General features: G+C 41.4%; 2 protein-coding genes across 5 annotated transcripts in view; both read right to left on the reverse strand.

The window, feature by feature from the left end:
- Positions 1-1,030: 1,030 nt before the first annotated feature.
- LOC118082368 (glutathione S-transferase alpha-4) lies at positions 1,031-15,714 on the reverse strand. Of its 2 annotated transcripts, none has more exons than XM_035109806.3 (7): positions 15,682-15,714; positions 9,213-9,319; positions 7,637-7,688; positions 5,907-6,039; positions 4,551-4,692; positions 4,215-4,346; positions 1,031-2,739 (listed from the first exon to the last, which is right to left on the reverse strand). In XM_035109806.3, the coding sequence occupies exons 2-7, from the start codon at positions 9,297-9,299 to the stop codon at positions 2,593-2,595; spliced, it is 693 nt and encodes a 230-aa protein (XP_034965697.3). In that variant the 5' UTR covers positions 9,300-9,319; positions 15,682-15,714; the 3' UTR covers positions 1,031-2,592. The 2 variants fall into 2 exon arrangements, with proteins under 2 accessions (XP_034965697.3, XP_088521881.1); XM_088665755.1 differs by lacking the exon at positions 15,682-15,714 and adding an exon at positions 10,465-10,681.
- Positions 15,715-17,582: 1,868 nt separating this feature from the next.
- Positions 17,583-21,795, reverse strand: part of CILK1 (ciliogenesis associated kinase 1) — a 29,027-nt gene continuing 24,814 nt past the window's right edge. For all 3 annotated transcript variants that reach the window (XM_088665751.1, XM_088665752.1, XM_035109799.3), the window contains one exon: positions 17,583-21,645. In XM_088665751.1, coding sequence (XP_088521877.1) covers positions 21,491-21,645 — 155 coding nt within the window. In that variant the 3' untranslated portion in view covers positions 17,583-21,490. The remainder of the gene's footprint in view (positions 21,646-21,795) is intronic.

Genomic DNA, 21,795 nt, shown 5'->3' on the forward strand with positions numbered 1-21,795 from the left:
CCTTCCGTGGCGTGTTTTCTCAGCCACGTCAAGCTGGGGCTAGGGAATCATACGGTTGCCAGTTCAATCCCCATGTGGGACAGTTGCATATTCCTGCACTGCAGGGGGTTGGACTAGATGATCCTCAGGGTCCCTTCCAACTCTACAATTCTATGTTTCAATAAATGTATTAAGTGAGAAAGCAGCAACAGCAACCACAATCATATGTGTGGGTAGACAAATAGAAGATTGCAGTATCAATAAAGGATCTAGAACAGGGCCGGATTTAGGTTTGATGAGGCCCTAAGCTACTGAAGGTAATGGGTCCAGCTGTCCTTTGTCAACAACAAATTGCTGCTGCTTTTGTGTTGAATATATGCTATATGGTAATTTATGGACCTAATAAAATAAAATAGAAAAATTCCTTCCAGTAGCACCTTAGAGACCAACTAAGTTTGTCATTGATATGAGCTTTCGTGTGCATGTATCTGAAGAAGTGTGCATGCACACGAAAGCTCATACCAATGACAAACTTAGTTGGTCTCTAAGGTGCTACTGGAAGGAATTTTTCTATTTTATTTTTATTTTGTTTCGATGGCAGATCAACACAGCTGCCTACCTGTAACTAGAACTATGGACCTAATAGATATCTAAAGCCATTTGCACATAACAAAATATGTATTTTTTCAAAGTAATTGTTGAACTGAAATTGGAACGGATGAAGTTTGAGAACCAAGGTACCACTGTATATAGAAATGAGCAAACCAGTGATATTTTAGGGAGCAGGCTAGCAGGCGGGGGCCATTGTTTACATCATAGGAGCCTACACAACACAAAACACTGTTGCTGTATGTAGGTTTTATTTTGTTTGTTTTTAATCTTATACTTTGGAAATGTATATCCAGTTTTTTCTCCCTTTAATTTTTTGGGGGGCCCCCAAGAGAGTGGGGCCCTAAGCTATAGCTTGTTTAGCTTATACGTAAATCCGGCACTGATCCAGAAGCATAGCTTCTACACAATATTTACACAAAAAGGAAAAGCAAATGCTTCGTTACTCAGGAATCAAGGTAGTTTATTAGAAGGTAGTTTATTCCAGATTGTAGCAGCAACAGGAAGGAAAACACTACATAAACTGAACATGTCAAATCAAATGTCAGCTTAGTATAATAACAGAACGCAAAAGTTGTAGGAGATAGATAAAATATATTGAAGGCTTAGCAAGTTAAGTGTATTTTGATTTCACAGGAATTTGCAAATGAGTGTCACTTTGAATGTCTTCATGCGTATCGCATAACCTTGGCCGTCTGAGCTCAGAAATACCAGCAATGAAAGGCAGAAAGACTGAAACAGAATCTCTTTCGACATTTTGTCCAGCTTTGCAGCAAACCCCTTCCATTGGCAGAACACACTGGTAGGCAGAAAAGGATTGTCTGAGCTTCCCTTCTAATAGTGTTTCTTTTATCCGTCCCGCTGAATTAAAATATTGCTTCACCCAGTGAAACAGGATACGCAAAATATATTTAATAAAGAAAGTTGCATTCCAAAAAGAGTAGGAAGATGGATCAATATATCTGTTTATAATTAAGGCAGTGTATATGGCACTCTCCCTTTGCTACATATGCTACTACTAGCAAGTATCACAAGAAGTAGGGCTGTGCATGAGAAATTTTGGTTTTGTTTTGCTTTCTGAATTTAAAAGGTGTTTATATGATTTATTTTGGAAGCTTTTCATGTTTAGTTAATTCAAAATCCATTCATTTGTTTGTTGGGTTTCTGTTCAGAAGGAGACATATCCTGTCTTTTGCCATCTAACTTTTAACTTTTTGCTAGATGCCAGGGATACTTGAGAAAGATCCCTTAAGTCTGATAATCAATCTTCCATGAATTTCCAGTGAAGACCAGCCAGTCTTCTTCCACCTTTTAGCCTGAAGTGGGGCAGCCAATTGGCTTCGAATTTACAGGCTATAGTACGACTCCGCAAAGGCATCAGATCTGCCAGGATTCAAAGAGATCAAAGGCGCCTATTTTTGAGCCCGGGGGGGGGGGAATATTGCCTTTAAAAAATGTCTCTGAATTTGAAATCTTGCCAGGCTCAAATATTCAGCGGGGTAATTAGTCTGTCCCAGAGTGCTTTGTAAAAACCAATCCCTCTTCCCAAGGAATTCTGGGAGTTGTAGCTCTGTGGGGAGAATAGGGGTCTCCTAACAGCTCTCAGAACCTTCAACAAACTACAGTTCCCAGGGTTCTTTGCAGGTAGCCATGACCAGTGGTGGACCTTGGCACCTCAAATTTCAGTGTGCCATCTCTGGGACTGATAGGACTGCTCTCACAAGATCCTGCTGGACAATCCAACTTCCCGCCAGATCTCACAAGAACATTCCCACCTTGCCAGCATATAGCTGAAATTGTGCAATTTAAATGTGTTTTAGATGTAGGCATATTGTTTTTTCTACGTGGATAGAATGAATGCACATCCCCATTGAGAAGCCTGTTTAGCAGCTATCAAGTGTCATACAGCAGTCTAGTCTCTAACACAATGCCATGAGTTTTATGACAGCTATTGTTATTAGGTATTAGTACTAGTGATTCTCTGGAGCTCAGCAGAAATACTGCCTAAGGATTTGCAGACAGATTATGATGCATCTGGAGGACTCTTCTCACAGTCTCCACATATCTCTCGTCAGGCGCAGGTTTCCTCTGGCTTCCTGGCTCCAAAAATTTCTTAATTGTGGGGATGTTGCTGATCCTTTCTTTAAAAGCCTGCAAACAAGTGGAAAGGAAGAAAAAAAACCAAGAGCAAGAAGACTCAGAATCAAAGAACCTGAACTATGGCACTAAAATAACAAACTTGCATGCTGCACCCATCACCTTCAATCCATTTGGTAGAGTCTATTAAAACAGATGGCCCAACAAGCCAATCAATCTCTAGAGCAGGCATCCCCAACCTGCGGCCCTCCAGATGTTTTGGGACTACAACTCCCATGATCCCTAGCTAACAGGACCAGTGGTCAGGGATGATGGAATTGTAGTCCAAAACATCTCGAGGGACGAAGGTTGAGGATGCCTGCTCTAGAGCATAGGCTAAAAACTTTTAGAGCTGCAGGTGTAACTGGACTACAACTTCCATCATCCTTGTGCTGGCTGAGGCAGATGGGAGGTGGAATCATCTGCAAGGCCACATCTCCCCCAACCCATGATCTAGAGCAGGGTTTCCCTAACTTGGATCTCCGGCTGTTTGGGGACAACAATTCCAACCATCCCTGACCACTGGTCCTGCCAGCTAGGGATGATGGGAGTTGTAGTCCAAAAACAGCTGGAAACCAAAGTTTGGGAAACACTGATCTAGAGTGAATTTTTAACATGCACATGCTTCCCATGTTCACTCTGGTTTGAATTAAGGAGAGTGGCTTCAGGTAGCATGGGCATCTAAGCATTTTTGCCAATTCAGAATTCTGTAATGGGAGGCAACATTAAGCCACTCATCATGCAGAGCTAGTAAGCATCATCATCATCATCACATTACCCTAAGGTCTAACTTAGTTTTCTAGAAGGGGTTTCTACAGAAACCCATCTGCTTTCAGGTCTGGAACAGATGAGAAAGGAATTCTTTTTTAAAAAGGAAGAAACAACATAACTCATATTCAGTGTTTGAAATTAGCCAGGAGCCAGGCGCATTTTGCACCTGGTTTTCAACCACTTGCAACCAAGTGCCAGGATGGTGCTTGACATTTCCACCATCTGGGGATCATTGGATCTTGATTGTTTTCACACACTAATATCCCTTCCTGTAGAATTCTATCAGTTATATTTTATCTGCACAATCAGAATGAATCTCATGAATCAAGACACTTTTTCTGAGCAGGAGCAGTGAACTTACCCCACCCCACCCCACTGCCCTGCTCACAGTTGTGGAGAATATTCCTACATTATGAATGGCCTGTGTCACCATTAAGAAAAAGAAGTCGGAATCGGCCAATATACAGTATATGTGGGCTGTCCCTGAATCAAGTGATTATTTCTTCTTTAAGTTCTTAAAGCTCTTCACCGAGGTCAGGGTTGTCATCTGAGCTAGCCAGATGCTTAACTGAAAACCAAACACAGTCAGTCCATCGTTCGAAAAATAAGACTTTAGACATTCCGTTTTGGCAACTGCAACCTTGGTATAAGGAGGCATTTGGTGCCAACTTATAGATCTGAGTTTCTAACACCACTCATATTGTGTCTGTTTGCCGTACCTGCAAGTGAGGGAAGTCGGCCAGAACACTGGAGGATTTTTCCTCCACCATCAGAATAGCTTCAAGCAGCTGGACATCTGCCCAGCTGAACTGGTTGCCAACAAGGAAATCTTCTCCATGTTCCTTCAGCACCTGCAATACACCAATGTTAGCCCAACGCCTAAGAACAACTTCCCAAGCACACATAAGCATCTTTCTCATCACTAGACGTGTCCTTTTAAAAAAACAACAACACACCACACATTTGTTCTTTCCGTGTTACATTTTTACACATTAAATTTGAGAAGCAGCCCAGATCACAAGCCTTTCTTATAACAGCAGGTTACTGAAACGCACCTTTTCATAAACAGGGAAATATCTTTGTGTTGCTTTTTTGATGATTGTAGCCAGTTGCTTCTCCTTGTCCTCAGGTGCTATGAAAGGGGTCATCATAATCAAGACCATTAGGTCCGTTGTTCCTTCTGCATACATGTCAATTCTAAAGAGACATATATTCACATATCTGTTAAGGGGCCCATCTTGTTTACGACATGCACACACAAAACAGAATTTCAGCTCTTTCCTGCTGTGCAGAAAAGAGGCCGCCAACTACTCTGTGTTGAGGCAGACAAGACATTGCAATTCCAGCTGCTTGGTGATGGTTTTCTCCATGTTGTTGCAACCCAGGGATGTGGCAACATGGTGCCCTCCAGATGTGCTAGGTTCCAACTCTCAACTAAGACAGCCCAAGGCCAGGGATGATGGGAGTTGTTCCCCCAAAATATCTGGAAGGCACCACTTTGTAAACGGTCAGAATGAGAGGACAACTGGGTCTGCAGGCGACTGAGGGAGAAAGTGCCCAGTGCTAGTCCACATGGAAATGCTATGATTGTTTTCCATCCCATCATTTGCTTTTCATGAAGGCTGGTTAATGAATCATCCATCACCAACAACTTTTCAACTTTTCCCATGCTTAGAAAGCACAGGTAAAAGTTTGCCCCTCCACTTTCCCTAGAAAAACCTGCTTTTCAATCACTCTTTTCCATGGAGAATATGACTGATGTTTGCTCCGATTCAGCAGTAAAGAGTGGGATTCCCTGGGGGAAAGTCGCAGGTTAAGTGGAATTGTGGTGGACAAGCCCTTTGACTCAGGCCACATTTCTACCATACATTTAAAACCCTGCAATGCCACTTTAAACAGTCATGGCTCTCCCCCCCCCCCAAAAAAAAAGAATTCTGGAAGCTGTAGTTTGTTAAGGGTCCAGAGAGTTGTTAAGATATATTTTTTTAAAAAAAATATTATTATTATTATTATTATTATTATTATTATTATTATTATTCATTATACCCTGCCTATCTGGCTGGGTTTCCCCAGCCACTCTGGGCAGCTCCCAACAGATTAAAAAACGGAATGAAACATCAAAGTCAGATTGTCGTTTATTTCCTTGACATCTGATGGGAGGGTGTTCCACAGGGCAGGCACCACCACCCAAAAGGCCCTCTGCCTACTGCCCTCATAGAGCTACAATTCTCAGAGTTGGTTTAACTGTCAATCCCTCTTCACAGGCAGCTCTGAGCAGGGGCTGATGGGATTTGTAGTCCACCCTATCTGAACGGCCCCAGGATGGAATAGGTCTCAGAAGCCAGAAACAAGAGTGAAATACAGGACCCAAAGTATAACTTAAAGGTAGCTAAATGTTTTTGGTACTGTACAGTGCTCTCTCCTTCAGGTCCTTCCCGTAGAGGTTGTGCTTTGCTGCGATGTAGCTGAGGATAGCTCGCGTCTGAACCATCTTCATCCCATCCATTTCCACAAAGGGCACTTGCTGAAAGAGGAGGAATCCATCTTTTGAGAGGATAAAGGGGGGAAAAAACAGTGAAAGGTCAAAATGTTCCTTCTAGAAATGAAAGTCAGTAAAATCCCAAAGCATTGTACTGGTGCTCAGAAGGACTGCAGAGACCAAATGAGGAAATGGTTGGCTACAGCAACGTGGAGACTATTATTCTACACTGGCCAAACAACACACACAAAACTACAGTGGAACCTCGGTTTACGAACACCTCGGTTTACGAATTTTCGGTTTACGAACACTGCGGACCCATCTGGAACGGATTAATTCACTTTCCATTACTTTCAATGGGAAAGTTTGCTTCAGTTTATGAACGCTTCGGTTTATGAACAGACTTCCGGAACCAATTACACCCATGCTTCGGGTTAAGTACGCTTCAGGTTGAGTACTCCGCGGACCTGTCTGGAATGGATTAATCCACTTTCCATTACTTTCAATGGGAAAGTTCGCTTCAGTTTATGAACGCTTCAGTTTAAGTACTCCGCGGACCGTCTGGAACGGATTAATCCACTTTCCATTACTTTCAATGGGAAGGTTCGCTTCAGTTTATGAACGCTTCAGTTTATGAACAGACTTCCGGAACCAATTGTGTTCATAAACCGAGGTACCACTGTATCTTGCAAGCTTGCAGTCAGCTAGCAACATTGTTTTCAAGTCATGGAAACAGTGACCATTAGAACAGGTTTCAAGAGAACCGTACTGTATTTTTCAGTGTCTAACACGCCCCCATGTAACATGATACCTATTTTGGGGGGTTCTAAATTAAGAAAATGGGGACAGTGTCCTCTGTAGCTAGGTATGCATTCATAACTTTCAATACTGAACTTTCCTGAATAGCAAAGGAGGTGGTGCTGGGGAATGAGGAGATCAATTAAAATCAACATCTCTCCCTTCTGCCACTAGACTGTGTTGCTTCCTTGAAATGCAAGAGTACAATTCTTCTCTGGCACTCAAAAGTCTTTGCCTTCCCTTTGCTCCTACCCAAGAAGATACTGTATTTTTTCTGTGTATAAGATGCCCCCATGTATATAAGATACCCCCTATTTTTAGGGACTCCAATTTAAGAAAATTAGGGACTCCAATTTAAGAAAATTGGAAAATTAAAGAAAAGAAAATTGTGTAAAAGTCGACCCACAGGCGTATAAGACGACCCCCAACTCTTCCAGTTAAAATATAGAGTTTGGGATATACTCGCCGTATAAGACTACCCCTCTTCCTACGATCGTCCGTGGGCCGGACATGCCCGTGCTGCCCATATCCAAAATGTCTGCAGCGCCAGAAATCGCTTATGCGCATGTCCGGAAGCCGAAAATCGTGTCTGGACATGCACAGAAACGATTTCCAGCACCGCACTGCCCATTTCCAAAATGTCTGCAGCGCCAGAAATCACTTCTGCGGCTGCGTATAAGATGACCTGGTGTATAAGACGACCCCCAACTTTGGAGAAGATTTTCCTGGGTTAAAAAGTAGTCTCATACGCAGGAAAATACAGTAATTTTAAAGTAAAAAAAAAAAACCCTAGCCTTATACATGGAAAAGTATGGTACTTTGTTTGACTTGCCTGGCCAAATATTTTCAAAATCACCAAATTACCTTGAAGCAGCTTCTCGTATTGCTCTCTGGTCTCCAGAAATTCCTCTTCAAACTACCAGATGGGGGGGAAAGAAGTGTCATGAATTGCTGCAGGGCTTGAGAAGCACACTCATCATTGAACATCATCCAAAGACAAGCATCCTCCTTGAGTTTGTTGCTTCTGAAAAGTCACAACTAAGCAATGAGCCTTTCATAACTTAACCAAACCATTTCTTATCAAAATGTGGGCATTTCCAGCACTGAATCAGGTTTCCAAAACCAGTGAAATGCAAGAAACAGCTGCTTTCTTCACTTCCGATAAGATTTTCCTTTCCTCCTACATCACTGTGGTACCGAGTGGATTTCAACTGAATCACACAATGCAATAGCATGAGGATGAAAGAAAACAAAAAAAAAGGAAAAACCACAAGCAGATACACAGAAAAAATACATGTCCAGTTGCTCAAGTTTAAGTGCCTTGAAATCATATTTTTAATTCCTCTCCCCTTGTACTGCAGTTGACCATTTCTGATAAACTGTTTTGGATTAGTGATTCGTGCTGGGTAAAAGTTGAGTAAAATAGGAGCACTCTAAGACAAAAAGCAACCTTTCTTCATGTTATGTTGGCACATCTAAGAAAGTACTACTTACTTGATTTTTAAATATATATATATCCTGGCCTAACAGGGTCATCAAAGCAGCTTGTAATAAAAAAATAAATAAAAACCAGCATTAAACTTTTTCATAAAACATCAAATCCTCCCTGTCTCTTTTGGGTGGTCCATAAGTTTCCAATAGAATTCTGAGGAATCTGAGGCAGACTCCAACTAAGTGCTTCTGCTAATGCAAAGATTTCCACTTTCACTGCGAAACTTCCCCTTCCTCTCCTTTCACCCCACACTCCCCCCAAATCTGCTCCAGAAGGTTGGAGGAACCTCCATAACAGATTAAGGGGGCAACTGGCGAGAGGCTACGGAGAAGAAGCCCCATTCTGCAGTGAGAAGTCCTGAGACTAAAGGAAGCACTTTGTTTGATACCACTCCAGATTTTTAAAGTCATGTTTCTAGTTCTCATGACTTTTGCCAACAATTTGGACATACAGTACAGCAGAACGTTTTTCTATATTTGCTCTCTGCAGTACTGACATACCAAAGCTAAATGCCCGTGTGGCTTCAAAATAAGTAAATAATGAAAATAATTTAAGTGTAGCAGGTTGCATATGCATTCATTCTCAACAATTCTGTATGTTGTGCATGGTATGAATGGGATATCAAAAAAGAAATGGAAGGGGGGACCTTCCCAAGGCCAAAGGGTGGCTTATCCAACCCCAGGACAACTTTATCTGGCTTGATGGCTTTATCATATTTTCCATCAAGGTATGCAAAAAAAAAAAAAGTTGCTTCAAAGTTCCAACACATCAAGAAACAAAATCTGTTCATGCTGTAAGAAATAGGAATATCCCACTGATTCTCATCTCTTTTGGCTACAGTATGTAACGTGCCCCATTAACTGCATCCCACATTGTACATGGCGTATCCCATAACCAATACCATGATAACATCTCTGTACAAAAGCTGGCAGACAAGGAAACACAGACCTCCACCCCAGCTGCTGCTAACAGCCATCGTATTGACTCCATCTTGCCTCTTCCATCGAAGTAGTACAGTCTGGGCTTTCCAGACATGATTTCAGCTTCTTGATTGCCTGATGAAAACAAGAAAAGAAACACAAAGGCATCATTCTTGGCGCACAGCAAACTTGCTTGAGCAAAAACATTTCACCAAATACAGATCTGAAACTAACAATTAAGCAATACAGAGAGGTCACAATGGTCTCTTGGCACATTGAGATATACTACAAAAGGCCATCGTTCGGCAAATTTTTGTTATGGTTTGCTTATTGATACATTGCCAACATGCAAAGTACTTTCCACTCGTTTCCCTGGCATGTTAATAAAAACTGCCCAAACAGTTTTTTGGGTGGATGGACCACCAAATTCAGAGCTTTTCTGGACTTGCACTGGCAAGGCAGAAGGTGGGCAGGGCACCCCACCACCCTCCTTAATAAAATCCCTTTCCAATGGTACCAACTGGAACAAATATTACGTCTGTCAGTCCAATGGCCAGGTTACCTCCCCACACTACCGTAGTAGGGGACAAAAATTAAGATACACTTGTGTGAAAAGGTCTAGTATTCTTCTATCTATTTTCGTTTCTCTTACTTTGTCCCCTTTTATTATTCTTTGTGTAGATTAGCTTGTCTTCTATTGTATTGTGAAAAACTTTAATGAAACTTTATTTTAAAAGAAATAAAGGAAAGGAAACAGCTCTCAGGCCTGAACAGGTTACTAGAAGAACTCAAAAAGAAAGCTATTCTATTCTGCAACCCACAAGGCAAGAAGAGGGCACAATTTGCAATCCATTCAAGTCAAACTAGTTGAATTTTTGGAAGTAGGAAAAGCATCCAGTCTGTTACTTTCTCTAGTCTTCAGCAGAAAGCATCCTGGGGAAATTATGTGCTGGCACATAAACAATAGCCCACAGTTCTCAATGTTGCTGCGTCCCTTAATAAGGAGGGGGGAAGCAATGGCTGTGGAAGACAGCTGCATCATTGGAGAGAACAGCTATATATTAGGCTAAGAGACATAAATAAAAAGACAGAAAGGAAACAAAACCACTCAGATTTCAGCTGCTCATTGAGGATCCAAGAATGTGGGTGAAGGCTAGCCAACTGCCGTCTGTAAATTCAATCTACAGTGGTACATCGGTTTAAGAACAGTCCTGTTTACAAATGATTCAGTTTATGAACTCCACAAAACTGGAAGTAGTGCCCTGGTTTGCGAACTTTACCTCAGTCTAAGAACGGAAGCCGAACGGTGGAAGGGCACTGGCGGTGGGAGGCCTCACTAGGGAAAGCGCGCCTTTCGGTTTAAGAACAGACTTCCGGAACAGATTAAGTTTGTAAACCAAGGTACCACCGTATTCTATTTTATAGGCTCATACTGATCACTGGAGGAATTATTTCAGATCCCACTTCTAACATGAAGATGGTGAATTGAGAAAACCTGTAATAAGAGCAAGTCCTTCACATCACAGCACCGTTAGAACAGGAAAATGAAACAACAGCTATTTGTAGTGGGGTAGCTGGACCAATAACCCATTGAAGCCCCTTATGATGCAGAGTATTACTACCACTACTACTAGTAGTAAATAAAATAAAAATTACTAGTAGTAGTAATAATAAACTAGTAGTAGTAGTAGTAGTGCTACTATTGATACTACTGCATTTGCATTAAAGAGTACACCTGACTGCTGCAATCACACACACAACACAGATGATTGTAGGTAAGAAAATAATAAAGTTGTTTATTGTAGGGTAGGAAATAAACGCCTTGGATAGAAAAGGTTTCTAGTGTAACTAGTCTAGAGGAGGAGAAGGCAGACATGTTTGCTCCTTTCTTCTCTCAGAGGATAATTCAAAAGTAACACCTTATTCTGAGGTCCAAAAGAGAGGTGTGAGAAGGAAAAGATGTATCAGTCCAAACAAGGAAGAGAAAGGACATATAATAATACTCTAAGGATGTTGTCATGCCGCAGTTCAGGTGGCACTGCAAGCTACAGTATGATGACAAATGAGGAGGAGGAGGGAACTGGAAACAGAGGCAGATGGGCAGCAAAGGGCAGAGTGAACCAGAGATGGACAATATGTATCAACCCTTTCCTTATGCACAAAAAGCACACCTTGTACCAGAAAATCAAAGCATGATCTGTACAGGATCCTCCTACTTAGACAACTGGTGTGCTTCAGAATAAGATGGAGTTCTTCATGCAAAAGTTATATATGACATGAAGCAGGTGGAATTAATTCTTGCAGATTCAAGTCAGACAAAAAAAAAGTCTTGCCTACACAGCTTTATACGGGGTTAGAGCTAGGGTTGGACTAGGATCAGAGAGACCTAGAGTTAAATCTCCCACTACCTTGGATAGGCCACTCCCTCTCCACCTTTAAGGGTTGTTGTGAGGCTATAATGTGGCGGGACGACCACATACACTGCCTTGTAACAAACAAATAATAGGAATAGGTCTATTAACAGTTATTAGCCCTGGAAGGTAAAGAACAGCCATGTTGCATGCCAGTATTTCTCCAAACATCAGTTGCCAAGGGGCAAGAACAGAATGCCTTGTGGGATTCCTGAAGGCTTCTGATTGGCCACTGTCAGAAAGAGGATGCTGGGCTAGATGGGCATTGAGTAGGATCCACCAGGGCTGCTCCTATGGGGTTTCAGGATCATACCACCTGGAATGCTGGTTGTGACTTAGGGCCATACTAGATGATACATTAACTAGGTGTGTGCTCTTAAGTATCTGAAGAAGTGTGCATACCAATGACAAATTTAGTTGGTCCCTAAGGTGCTGCTGGAAGGAATTTTTTATTTTGTTTCTCTTGAGTGCAGTTTATTACTTACACAAATTGCCAGTGCACACCCACAAAATCTGGATCAGGACCATGGTAGAGTGTTAGTGGGCTTTAACCATTTGACACTAGGGTCCCTGTCTGAATGCCACACACCAGAAATGTGAATAGGGAAGGGGGGAACCTCACATTTGCTTCGATTGAAGGTTTGTCTCCTATGCCACCTGATGACACGGGGCATCAGATCAGGCAAAGGGTTAAATTTCCCCCCTCCCACCAAGCTACATATAAGGATTCTCCCACACTGACCATTTTTGTGTAGAAAAACCTTGCACTTGTGCACAGGCATAGAGCTAAAGTCTTGCCACTTTCATCTGACCGTTAAGGAATAAATGTTCAGTGACACAAACTGGAACTTTTATGCATATTTGGTGGTGGTGTAAAAAAATAAGAAAATTCTGGGATGAAGTCTACAGAGAGTTAAAGAAAATAGTTAGAATATCATTCAGGAAGGAACCAGAAATTTTTCTCCTAAGCATGCTAAATGAAGAAATCATGGGGAAAAAATAGATGTGTGTTATTGTATGCAACAGTAGCCACCAGAATTCTAATTGTGCAAAATTGGAAAAGCGAAAAGATTCCAAAGATAGAAGATTGGCAAATGAAATTAATGGGATATAAAAATTTGGCCATAAAATATGGGATTTCAAAAGGAATAGGGAAAGAGAAAGCAGAGAAAGACTGGAAATCCTTTGAGATATATCTGGAAAATAAGGTAGAAAAAGTGAATCTTGTGGCAGATTTATGAAGGGTGAAGAAATTAAATAAAGAGAGAAATTGAAAATAAGTATGCATCAATCAAGAACAGAACAACTCAATATATAGGAATGGCTGGAAGTAAGGGGGGAAGGGGGATAAAGAAGTATTTTGGGGTATGAAATTTTTTTGGGTATGAAAGAGAGAATGAATGAGAGAATTAGTTGAAGTTTTTTATGATTTAATTTATGATTATATTTATGTTCTTTATGATTTAATTTATAATTTACAATTCATGATTTAATTTATGATTATGATTTATGGTTATGATTATGGTTATGTTTATGAGATGTCTGTTTTTCTATTTTTGTTCTATTCAAAGTTTTGTTGCTGTATGTTATGTTTTGGATTTTTTTTTGTTTATTTTTTGGTGTGATTGTGAGTGTATTTTTTAATGTGCAATTCAATAAAGTTTATTTTATAAAAAAAAAGAATTAGGGAAAAAAATAAGTGTTAATTGGAGAGAGAAACTTTCACAGAAAGGTTGGAAGAAAGGGCGACAAGGAGGGAAGAAGGAAACACTGAAATGAAGATGATTGCTAATAAAGTATCCAGTGATGAAACAAAACAAACCAACCCACTATACCCATATTATACCAGTTTTGGAAAAAGTACTAGTGAAAAAATATTACCCTTTCCTATATATCTTAGACATCATGCCAACAAATATGGGACATAAAATCAATACCACTGGTTGTACTCTTATCTCCCCATTCTTAGTTCAAATTCTGGTTTTTTTTAGAAGGGTCAGACTGAAGAAACTGAACTCGCCCACCTAGTAGGTGCATAAAAGCAAAGGTCCTGGAACAGATTGTTCTTCAAATATAAAGATCTCAAGTGGGTTTTCACAAGAAAAACATGGTTTTGAAAGCCAACAATAGAAACAAGTGTTTGAAGGTTAACTAAGCCCCCACATTTGGCAATATTTACTGCTCCCTGAATATCATTAGTTTGGCATCATGGTTGTCAGAAAGGACAAGGAGAAACAAACTGATAAGCAGTGATTTATTGTTTTTTTTTAATTCTTTTGGTGTTAAGTCATTCTAGCAGATGACTGATGCTGGGAAGTGCAATTTGGGAGGCAGAGTTCTCCCTTTTCATTCTCCTGGACTTCTCAGCGGCTTTCAATACTACTGACCATGGTATTATTATGGACTGTCCCTGAGATGGGACTTGGAGGGCTGGTGTTACGGTGGTGCCAATCCTTTGTTCAGGGGAGGGGGCAATTCTAAAAAGTAGTGCTGGGCTGGGGGACTATTTTTTAATTTATTTTTTAAATTTAGTAGATACAAAGGACATCCAAAACAATACACAATACAGTCAAGTCAACTTACACTCCAAGTGAAATGTTAAGGAAGAGATAAATGTCAGAATGCTAGAAACACCAGCAAACAGAAGATAGGGCACCAATAGTATGTTACAGATGGGGATCTAGCATCAGAAAGAAGGGACGATAAAGAAAGGACACAGATATGCTGCCAGCACTCCAATTCATTGAACCTACTTGAGCCATTCAAATGCTGGAGGAAGAGTTAGATGGTGTGTAGCATTTTCTATATACACAATAACATCAAAGATAATTTGTCTCTTGTTTTGTCCTCAAACAACTCTAGTTTTTCTAAAAGGGCTCTCTCCTGTTCCAGGGGACTTTTGATCTACCCCTTGGCCCTTGGTTCTTGGGGGTGCCTCAAAGCTCCATTTTGTCTCCCATGCTTTTCAGCATCCATGGGAGATGTCACCCAGAGCAGATGGGTTGTAGGAAAAACAGCTCATTTCCACCATGTAGAAAACCCTGGAAGGCAATTATTGATTGAAGTATGGAGGGTTGGGGAAATCTGTTGAACTAGAGGGAATTGTGTCGTCCCTACAGGAATAATCGAATCATCAAATTGTAGAATTGGAAGGGACCATGAAGGTCATCTAGTTCAACCCCTGGCAAATGCAGGAATCTTGTGCCCAGATCTTGCCCTGGGCACAGTTGTTTTTTTTTGAAAGGCACATTCCTCATGGCACCCTGCAAGCCCAGCTTTGCGGCCTGCCCTGTTGCGCCCTTCTCACGCGCCCTCTAGCTGGAGGGCAGCTTGAGAATGATGCAACAGGCATGCCATCCCCACTCTGTGCTTGGTTTGCAGGGCGCCATGAATGCGCCCCTCAAAGCAGGCTGCACATTTATTTATTTATTTTACAAATGTAACACAAATATGGGTTTTTAGTCTAATAAACCTTTCATTGTAGTCCAGCGACACCTGGAGGGCGACACATTGGCTACCCCCCGTCGCAGGCGCCGCTGCATACAGGTGAGAAGCCCTGTGGATCTTCTACAGATTCTCCCGCTCATATGGGTAAGCTGAAAGCAGGAGGGAAATAAAAGGGCACTCACTGCCACTCTGACTTGGGGCTGCTGCTTAAGCGCTGGATCGCGAAGTCCACCAACCCATGTTAGCAACCCACTTCCAGCGGAGTGGAGCACTTTGATCTGGGCACATCCAAGTCTTCGAACTTCGAACGCCCAATTCCCACCCGGACCCGCCCTGCCCGGAATGGCTCTGCACGTTCCAAACCTGCAATCTAGCAAAGCAAATCCGCAAAGCAAAAGCAGCGCTGGGGCAAACTGCAGCTTAGCTCCCATCCCTCTGTTCACGGTGCCTTTCAAAGGCAAAGGCAACCCCCGATGAATGGATACACAACAGGCTACTGCTGCTAACCACTCTCCATCACGATCATACACCGGGAATTTTTTTTGCGCCTCTCGTCCCGTGCCAACCCCCCTTGCAGCATCACACGATGCACGCCTGCGCACGTGCATGGTTGCTGCAACTGCGAACAAGGAACCCTACCTTCGGTGATACGGTAGCTGCAAATGCTGAAGGCGCCCGCAAGTCCAGGAGCAGGCAACGCCTCCCTCGCCGTTTTGTGCACGGCAGGCAAGAGGGCGTGGACAAGCCGAGAGGGCCCAGCCAGTAGCAAGATATTTAATTTGCATGTCGCTCAGTGCGATCTGGGAAGGAGGTTTGGGGCCAAAATAATCATATAATAAGTAAAGCCAACCCGATTTTACGGAACGCTCTTTTATGTCCTCTTTCTGTTCAGCGTTCGAGCAAGAATTTCACTTTTGCATAGCGAGACACACTGACTAGAGTCACTATGACTTGAGAGCAACAGTCTTCTGAGAGGTATATATAGATATTAGGACTCCTTCTTCTCTGGATGTGAGGGCGATCTGGCTGCGACATCTGTCACCCCATTGATCGCCAGGGTTGATTCGGCTGATCTGGCTGGCTAGGCGGGTGTCCCCTTCCTCCCTCACCGCTCCATGTGCGTCCCTCCCGAAGCTGCGCGCTCGGTGGAAGAGGACGACCTTCCCAGATAGAAGGAGTGTACCGTTCTTCGGTCAAGGGTATACGATAGCTGCGCTCCCCTGCTAGAACCTCCAAACAAGCTCAAGGTCCATTTGTAGGAGAACGTAGGGTAGTCAAGCTTCCAAGACTCCAGACACATCCAAGTAAGGCGCTGCATGTGGCAGTTTGCCATTCTTTTCACATTTTAAAATGGGATTTTAGAAATGTACACAGCATATACCATCCTATTTCCCCCTCCCCATTCCTGTATGTTCAAAACGGGAAGAGAAACACAAGCATTTTATGAAGCACAATATGCATAGATCTGCCTGTAGTTTTCCAAATAAATGTGTTAATAGAGTTGGAAGGGACCAGAAAAGCAGGGGATCTCAACTAAAGCGCCCACGACAGGCAGCCATCCAATCTCTGCTTTAAAAAAAACTCCAAGGAAGAAGAGTCCACAGAAGTCTTAGTTAGGGGTGGGACTAGGGATTTTCTTCTCAGTCACTGGGATGAGTGTTTCAGATCTGTTCCTGACAGCCTACTTACTGAGGATTCATCCCAACTGCTTGAGGAGAGCTTATACTGAAGGAGCGTCCACCCCCATCATTCAGCCCGGACACTGAGGTCCAGCACCAAGGGCCTTCTGGTGGCTCCCTTACTGTGAGAAGTGAGGTTACAGGAAACCAGGCAGAGGGGCCTTCTCGGTAGTGATGCCCATAGCTGCCAAGTTCTCCCTTTTTTTAAGGGAAATTCCCTTATGCTGAATAGGCTTCCTCGCGAGAAAAGGGAAAACTTGGCAGCTATGGTGATGCCTGCCCTGTGGAACGCCCTCCCATCAGATGTCAAGGAAATGAACAACTACCTGACTTTTAGAATACATCTGAAGGCAGCCCTGTTTTGGGAAATTTTTAATGTTGGATGTTTTATCGTGTTTAAAATATTCTGTGGAGAGCCACACAGAGTGGCTGGGGAAACCCAGCCAAATGGGTGGGGTATAAAATAATAATAATAATACAATGTCAGCTGCGTGCTGAATGTAGAACATGACTGTGGTACATGTTCAAAGCTGGTGAGAGGTGATCTGGCCCTTGAGTGCTATCCAGATTATTATTTTATTATTTAATAGTCTCAATGGTGCCATTAAGAGTTGAATGTTGGCTAGATACTTGTGCCTTTTACCAGTTTCAGTATGTGTAAAGGTAGAAGAGGAAAGGCACTGAACACTAGAGGGGATAACCAGTGGTATTTTTCTAGGAAAAGAGGTGCCAGAACTCACCATGAACACTTCCCTCATTCTCTTTGAATGACCATGGCACCCATTGAGAGGTGCTACATTTAGCTGGAAAAAAAAAGCACTGGGCACAACCAAATTTCAGTGAATCCACTACTCAAAAACATGATTTTTTGAAACACTTTATTTCGGGAAGGAGCCTCTCATGACACAAAAGGAAACAAGCATTTGTTTAAAAAACCCACAAAAGACCCCCAAGTAGAAAACATGTTAGGTTTTCAATACCCAATTATACCCGTTGACTCACATTTAACTTTGTACTTATTCTCCATACATATTTTTTCTCGGCTACAGGACACACAATGTTTCGTGTTTTTACTAAAGCGTTCCTTGGCTGTAGTGATCCACAAACTGTGCTAGAGTCACCGTGTGAGTAGAGTGGAGCTATTCAACACTGATACATTATTGACTAATCATCACAAATATAAACCAATAACCGTTTTTTATAACCCTCAACAGCTTTATAAGCCAGTGTAGTGGTGTTGAATGTAGGAAACTGTACGTTTACTCTTCAAGCCTTAATCACCTGAAGAAAAACGAATTCAATGTGGTCGAGGTGCCCATTCATTTAAGTGCAGAAAATTTAAAACAAACCTGTAGTACAGAAATGGAACAGGTGAGTGTATCTTACTTCAGAATAAAGTGTCTTTCATGCTCTTCTCACCCACCAGTTACTCTAACAGCATGCAAAACAAATGGTTCAAACATGAAGAGGCCACAAACATCACTAAGGGAAAACATTTAATATGTGGCATATTTGGCAGAGATGTTGCTTTTGGTCAGATCTCGGGGTAAGATTATGGCTTGTGGTTTTAATCATTTTTTGTGACAAACCAAAGAGAAGTGGAAATAAGGCCATTTTATTGCTCTCCAGGGAATTACGTTGTCAATTCAAATTATAAGAGTAAGAATTCATGAAAAGGTACTTCAAGCAGAGGTACTCCATATGAATTCAGTGACAGATGTGTCACTATAAACTACTCCAGACTGATCTGTTAAACTTGCAGTGCAATGTTATATGTGCTTACTCAGAAGTAAGATCCACTGAATTCAGTGGTCCTTACTGCCAGGTAATTTTGCACAGGACTGCAGAGTTAAGGAATCAGACAATATTTCTGGGCTATTATCAATCATGATTCTTACATTGCAATCCTTTACATGCCTGAACATCCTATACATGTACTGAACTAAAAAGGACTTTCAGGTAAGGGAGCTAACAGGATTACAGCCTAAGCAGTTATTCAAAAGTAAATGCCGGTGTGGTTGGTTCCTTAGGAACTGTGCTGAAAATTGCAGCTTAATAAGGAAAACATATTAGCAAAATTAAAGACAAGCTAAACCATTTAATAATTAGTAACTCTAGTGTCCTCCTTTTTAAAAAAAGTTCTAAATGAAATAATCCTCCATTAAATACTGGCAATTTTGCTTTTTGTTGGAGGGGTATACAAATACCACAACAGAGAATTTACAAATACCATGTCAGTAGTAAACTGATTTAACAGGTTATAGTTATCTCATTGATAAATGAATTTTGAAAATTACGTTGTCACTGCAGAATTAAAAATAGATCAAATTTATCTCCTTCCTAATTCATCTGTCTCATATAGCAGCCACTGAGGACTGCAATAAACAGAGCAAGGCTTTGTGTAGGCTTTGTGATAAGAGATTATAACGACTTCTTGGTCCATTTTGTGCTTCACTACAAATAGGAAATACTGGTCAAATATAGCTCATGTACAGGAGAGAGGGAAATAGCTGTTAGTCTTGTGTTTCCATGGTTGCTGAAACCAAAACTACATACTTTCCCTCAATAACAAAGGAAATAGGGAAAATTGAAACAGTTGGTGGGATAACACCCAAATGGTGTTATAGGTGATGAGTTCATATCCTATTACCTTCTGGGGGGGGATGCTAATTTCCCAAAAGTTATGGAGTTGGGATGTTGCCTGTGACGGGTTAGAGCAGAGGTAGGCAACCTGGGGAATGCATGTTACACCATTACTGACCACCATGCTGGCAGGTGTTGATGGGAACTGGAGTTCTGCCACATCTGAAGGGCTGTAGGTCTCACATCCATGCATTTAAAGAACAATGCAGCTGTTATGCTTTTTTAAAAAATTGACAGCACCTTTGTTGCCATCCCAGCTGTTGTGACTGCCAACTCTACCCTATGCACCCTATGCTTTCTGTGAGAGAATCATCCACAGCTCTGCTTTCAAATTCCCTCTGCTGTTCTGTTATCTGCCCACCTCTTTCGCTGGCTGTGTGGAAATGCTGGGAAGATGTTGACACACAATTTTAGCATGCCCTGCCCTCATGAATGACAGAGAAGATGCAATGGCAGAATATGGCTCAAGACACAGCGTGATTCCCACCACAGATTGGAAACAAAGACGTAGAAAAGATGCTCATTCTATACTCAAAAACTGCCTAGACAGAAACACCCAGCTACTGGCTTTGGGTAATTATTTCTCCCTGAGTAAAAGACCGTCTTGACTTGAGCCTTTTCTGTGAGCTGAGATCTTAATCCCCATTCCTCCCACCTCAATTTAAAAATGATATATCATTTCAGCTGAACACTTGCCAGGCAAGGCAGTCTCCTTAAAACTTTTTCAACTCTTTGTTTTCATTTTTTTTTAAACCAATGCATATGTTTGAATCTGCCATTTTCTATACTATGTTCTGCTGTATAGCTTCAATCTTTAAAATTCTGGCTTACTGACATCTGCTAAAATCTGGCCATTCTAGAAAGGCTGGAACTCGATCCTAAAATTACAGTATATAAATATGCATGTCAACTCATTTCTTAATGTAAACCTCAAATTATATAAAGGATAAATTTTGTCAACCCTGTAACAGAAGTCGCTGAGCTGCGTTTGCAAAAAGGCAAGCCATAAAAATGAAATGTAGGCTGTGCGGAATATTAAAAAAATATTTTAACTTTGCTGCTGGTGTTTATCTTAATACTCCATTTATATTACTCTACAAACCAGCTTTGTCATACTTAATATTGCTTTAAATATTATCCAAGGGCCTCGCTACTCTTGCAACCCATATTGCTCCCCACTGCAGGATGATTCCATCTGTAGATGGTTTAGTTTCCATTGTGGAAAGAGGCTAGAATGAAGAAGCATGTGGTCAAGTCAATTTCCTGCTGTCACACGTCTTTCCCTTTTCCAGTTTACATAGTCAGCAGAGAGAAGCTTATCCTGGACCAAACCAATATGAGCTGTATGTAGGGAACAAATAAACCAGCATGAACACTGAAAAAATAGGCTGGATCTTTTCCTCTGCCAAATTTTACATGCAAGGGTTTGTTTTTTCAAGTTTGTTCAGAACATACAAAACTCTTATCTGCAGCCTGAAGGAAAAGCTTTACTATTCTTGCTGATCAACTAGCCCTAACAATTCTCAGTCACATGAAGAACAAGGAGTTCATGCCCCACTTGTTTTTATGTTTTGCTTCTGCAAAGACGAGACCAGTAACATGACTGTGGCTGCTGAATTATGAAGTTGAAAGGCGGCTCTGGATACTAAGCTTAACAGATTATTTTTCCAACATACCAGGTTGAAAATTTAACTTTATAAAGTATTTGGTAAATGCCCTTATGTCTATCTGCACCTTATTTATATTAAATACTGCTTCAACCTGCTACATTTATTCACTTATATTAAAAAAGGCCAAAAAAGGAAAAATAGTTTTCTTTTTAAAAGTTACAAGTTCGTCATATAAAAATGCCAAATAAAGCAAGGGACCCACAATACTAAACCTGATATACAAATGTGTATTGGTTCTATGAAAATAATTGCCCCAATCACATAATAAAAATGATAGAAAAAAGGTCCAAGATTTGCTTTCAAATACATACAACTAAAAATAAACCCTCTTCGGCGGTCTTGAAATTTCTTGGTCATACAAAAAAAGATCGGCAGAACTGCCAGCGTATAAAATATTGCTGGAGACAGTCTTATCATTGGTCACTGTTCGTGAAATGCATACTGCAGCTCAAGAGTTCAATGGTGAGCGCCATATTTTGAAGACCAGTCAATTCGTCCATGGACTGGTTGAACTGGAGGTGGGTGGGGCAGCAGCCCTGGTGTGCTTTTCATAGGTATGTTAAATGACGGCCTCCCAATATGAGGTCTGACAGACTTCAGAGAAGTGTATTCTACAAAGGAAAAAGAGAAGAAGTGTGAAAGGAGAAAATGGATCAGGGGTTAAATTCAGATACAGAATCTGGTGACTTTGACCAAAGGATCCTGAGAAAATTTCAAATAAGAGGGGTGATTCAGAGCTCCTCTGTTCCCTTGCTCTGAGA

The sequence above is a fragment of the Zootoca vivipara genome, chromosome 3 (genome assembly GCF_965207765.1).
Source record: "Zootoca vivipara chromosome 3, rZooViv2.hap1.1, whole genome shotgun sequence".
Taxonomy (NCBI): domain Eukaryota; kingdom Metazoa; phylum Chordata; class Lepidosauria; order Squamata; family Lacertidae; genus Zootoca; species Zootoca vivipara.

Coding starts and splice junctions, on each gene's coding strand:
- LOC118082368 (XM_035109806.3), bottom strand. CDS start 9,299: ATGTCTGGAAAGCCCAGACTGTACTACTTCGATGGAAGAGGCAAGATG. Junction 6,040..7,636: donor ATACGAGAAGCTGCTTCAAG/GTAATTTGGTGA, acceptor TCCTCTCAAAAG/ATGGATTCCTCCTCTTTCAG. Junction 4,347..4,550: donor ATTTCCCTGTTTATGAAAAG/GTGCGTTTCAGT, acceptor GGTGTATTGCAG/GTGCTGAAGGAACATGGAGA.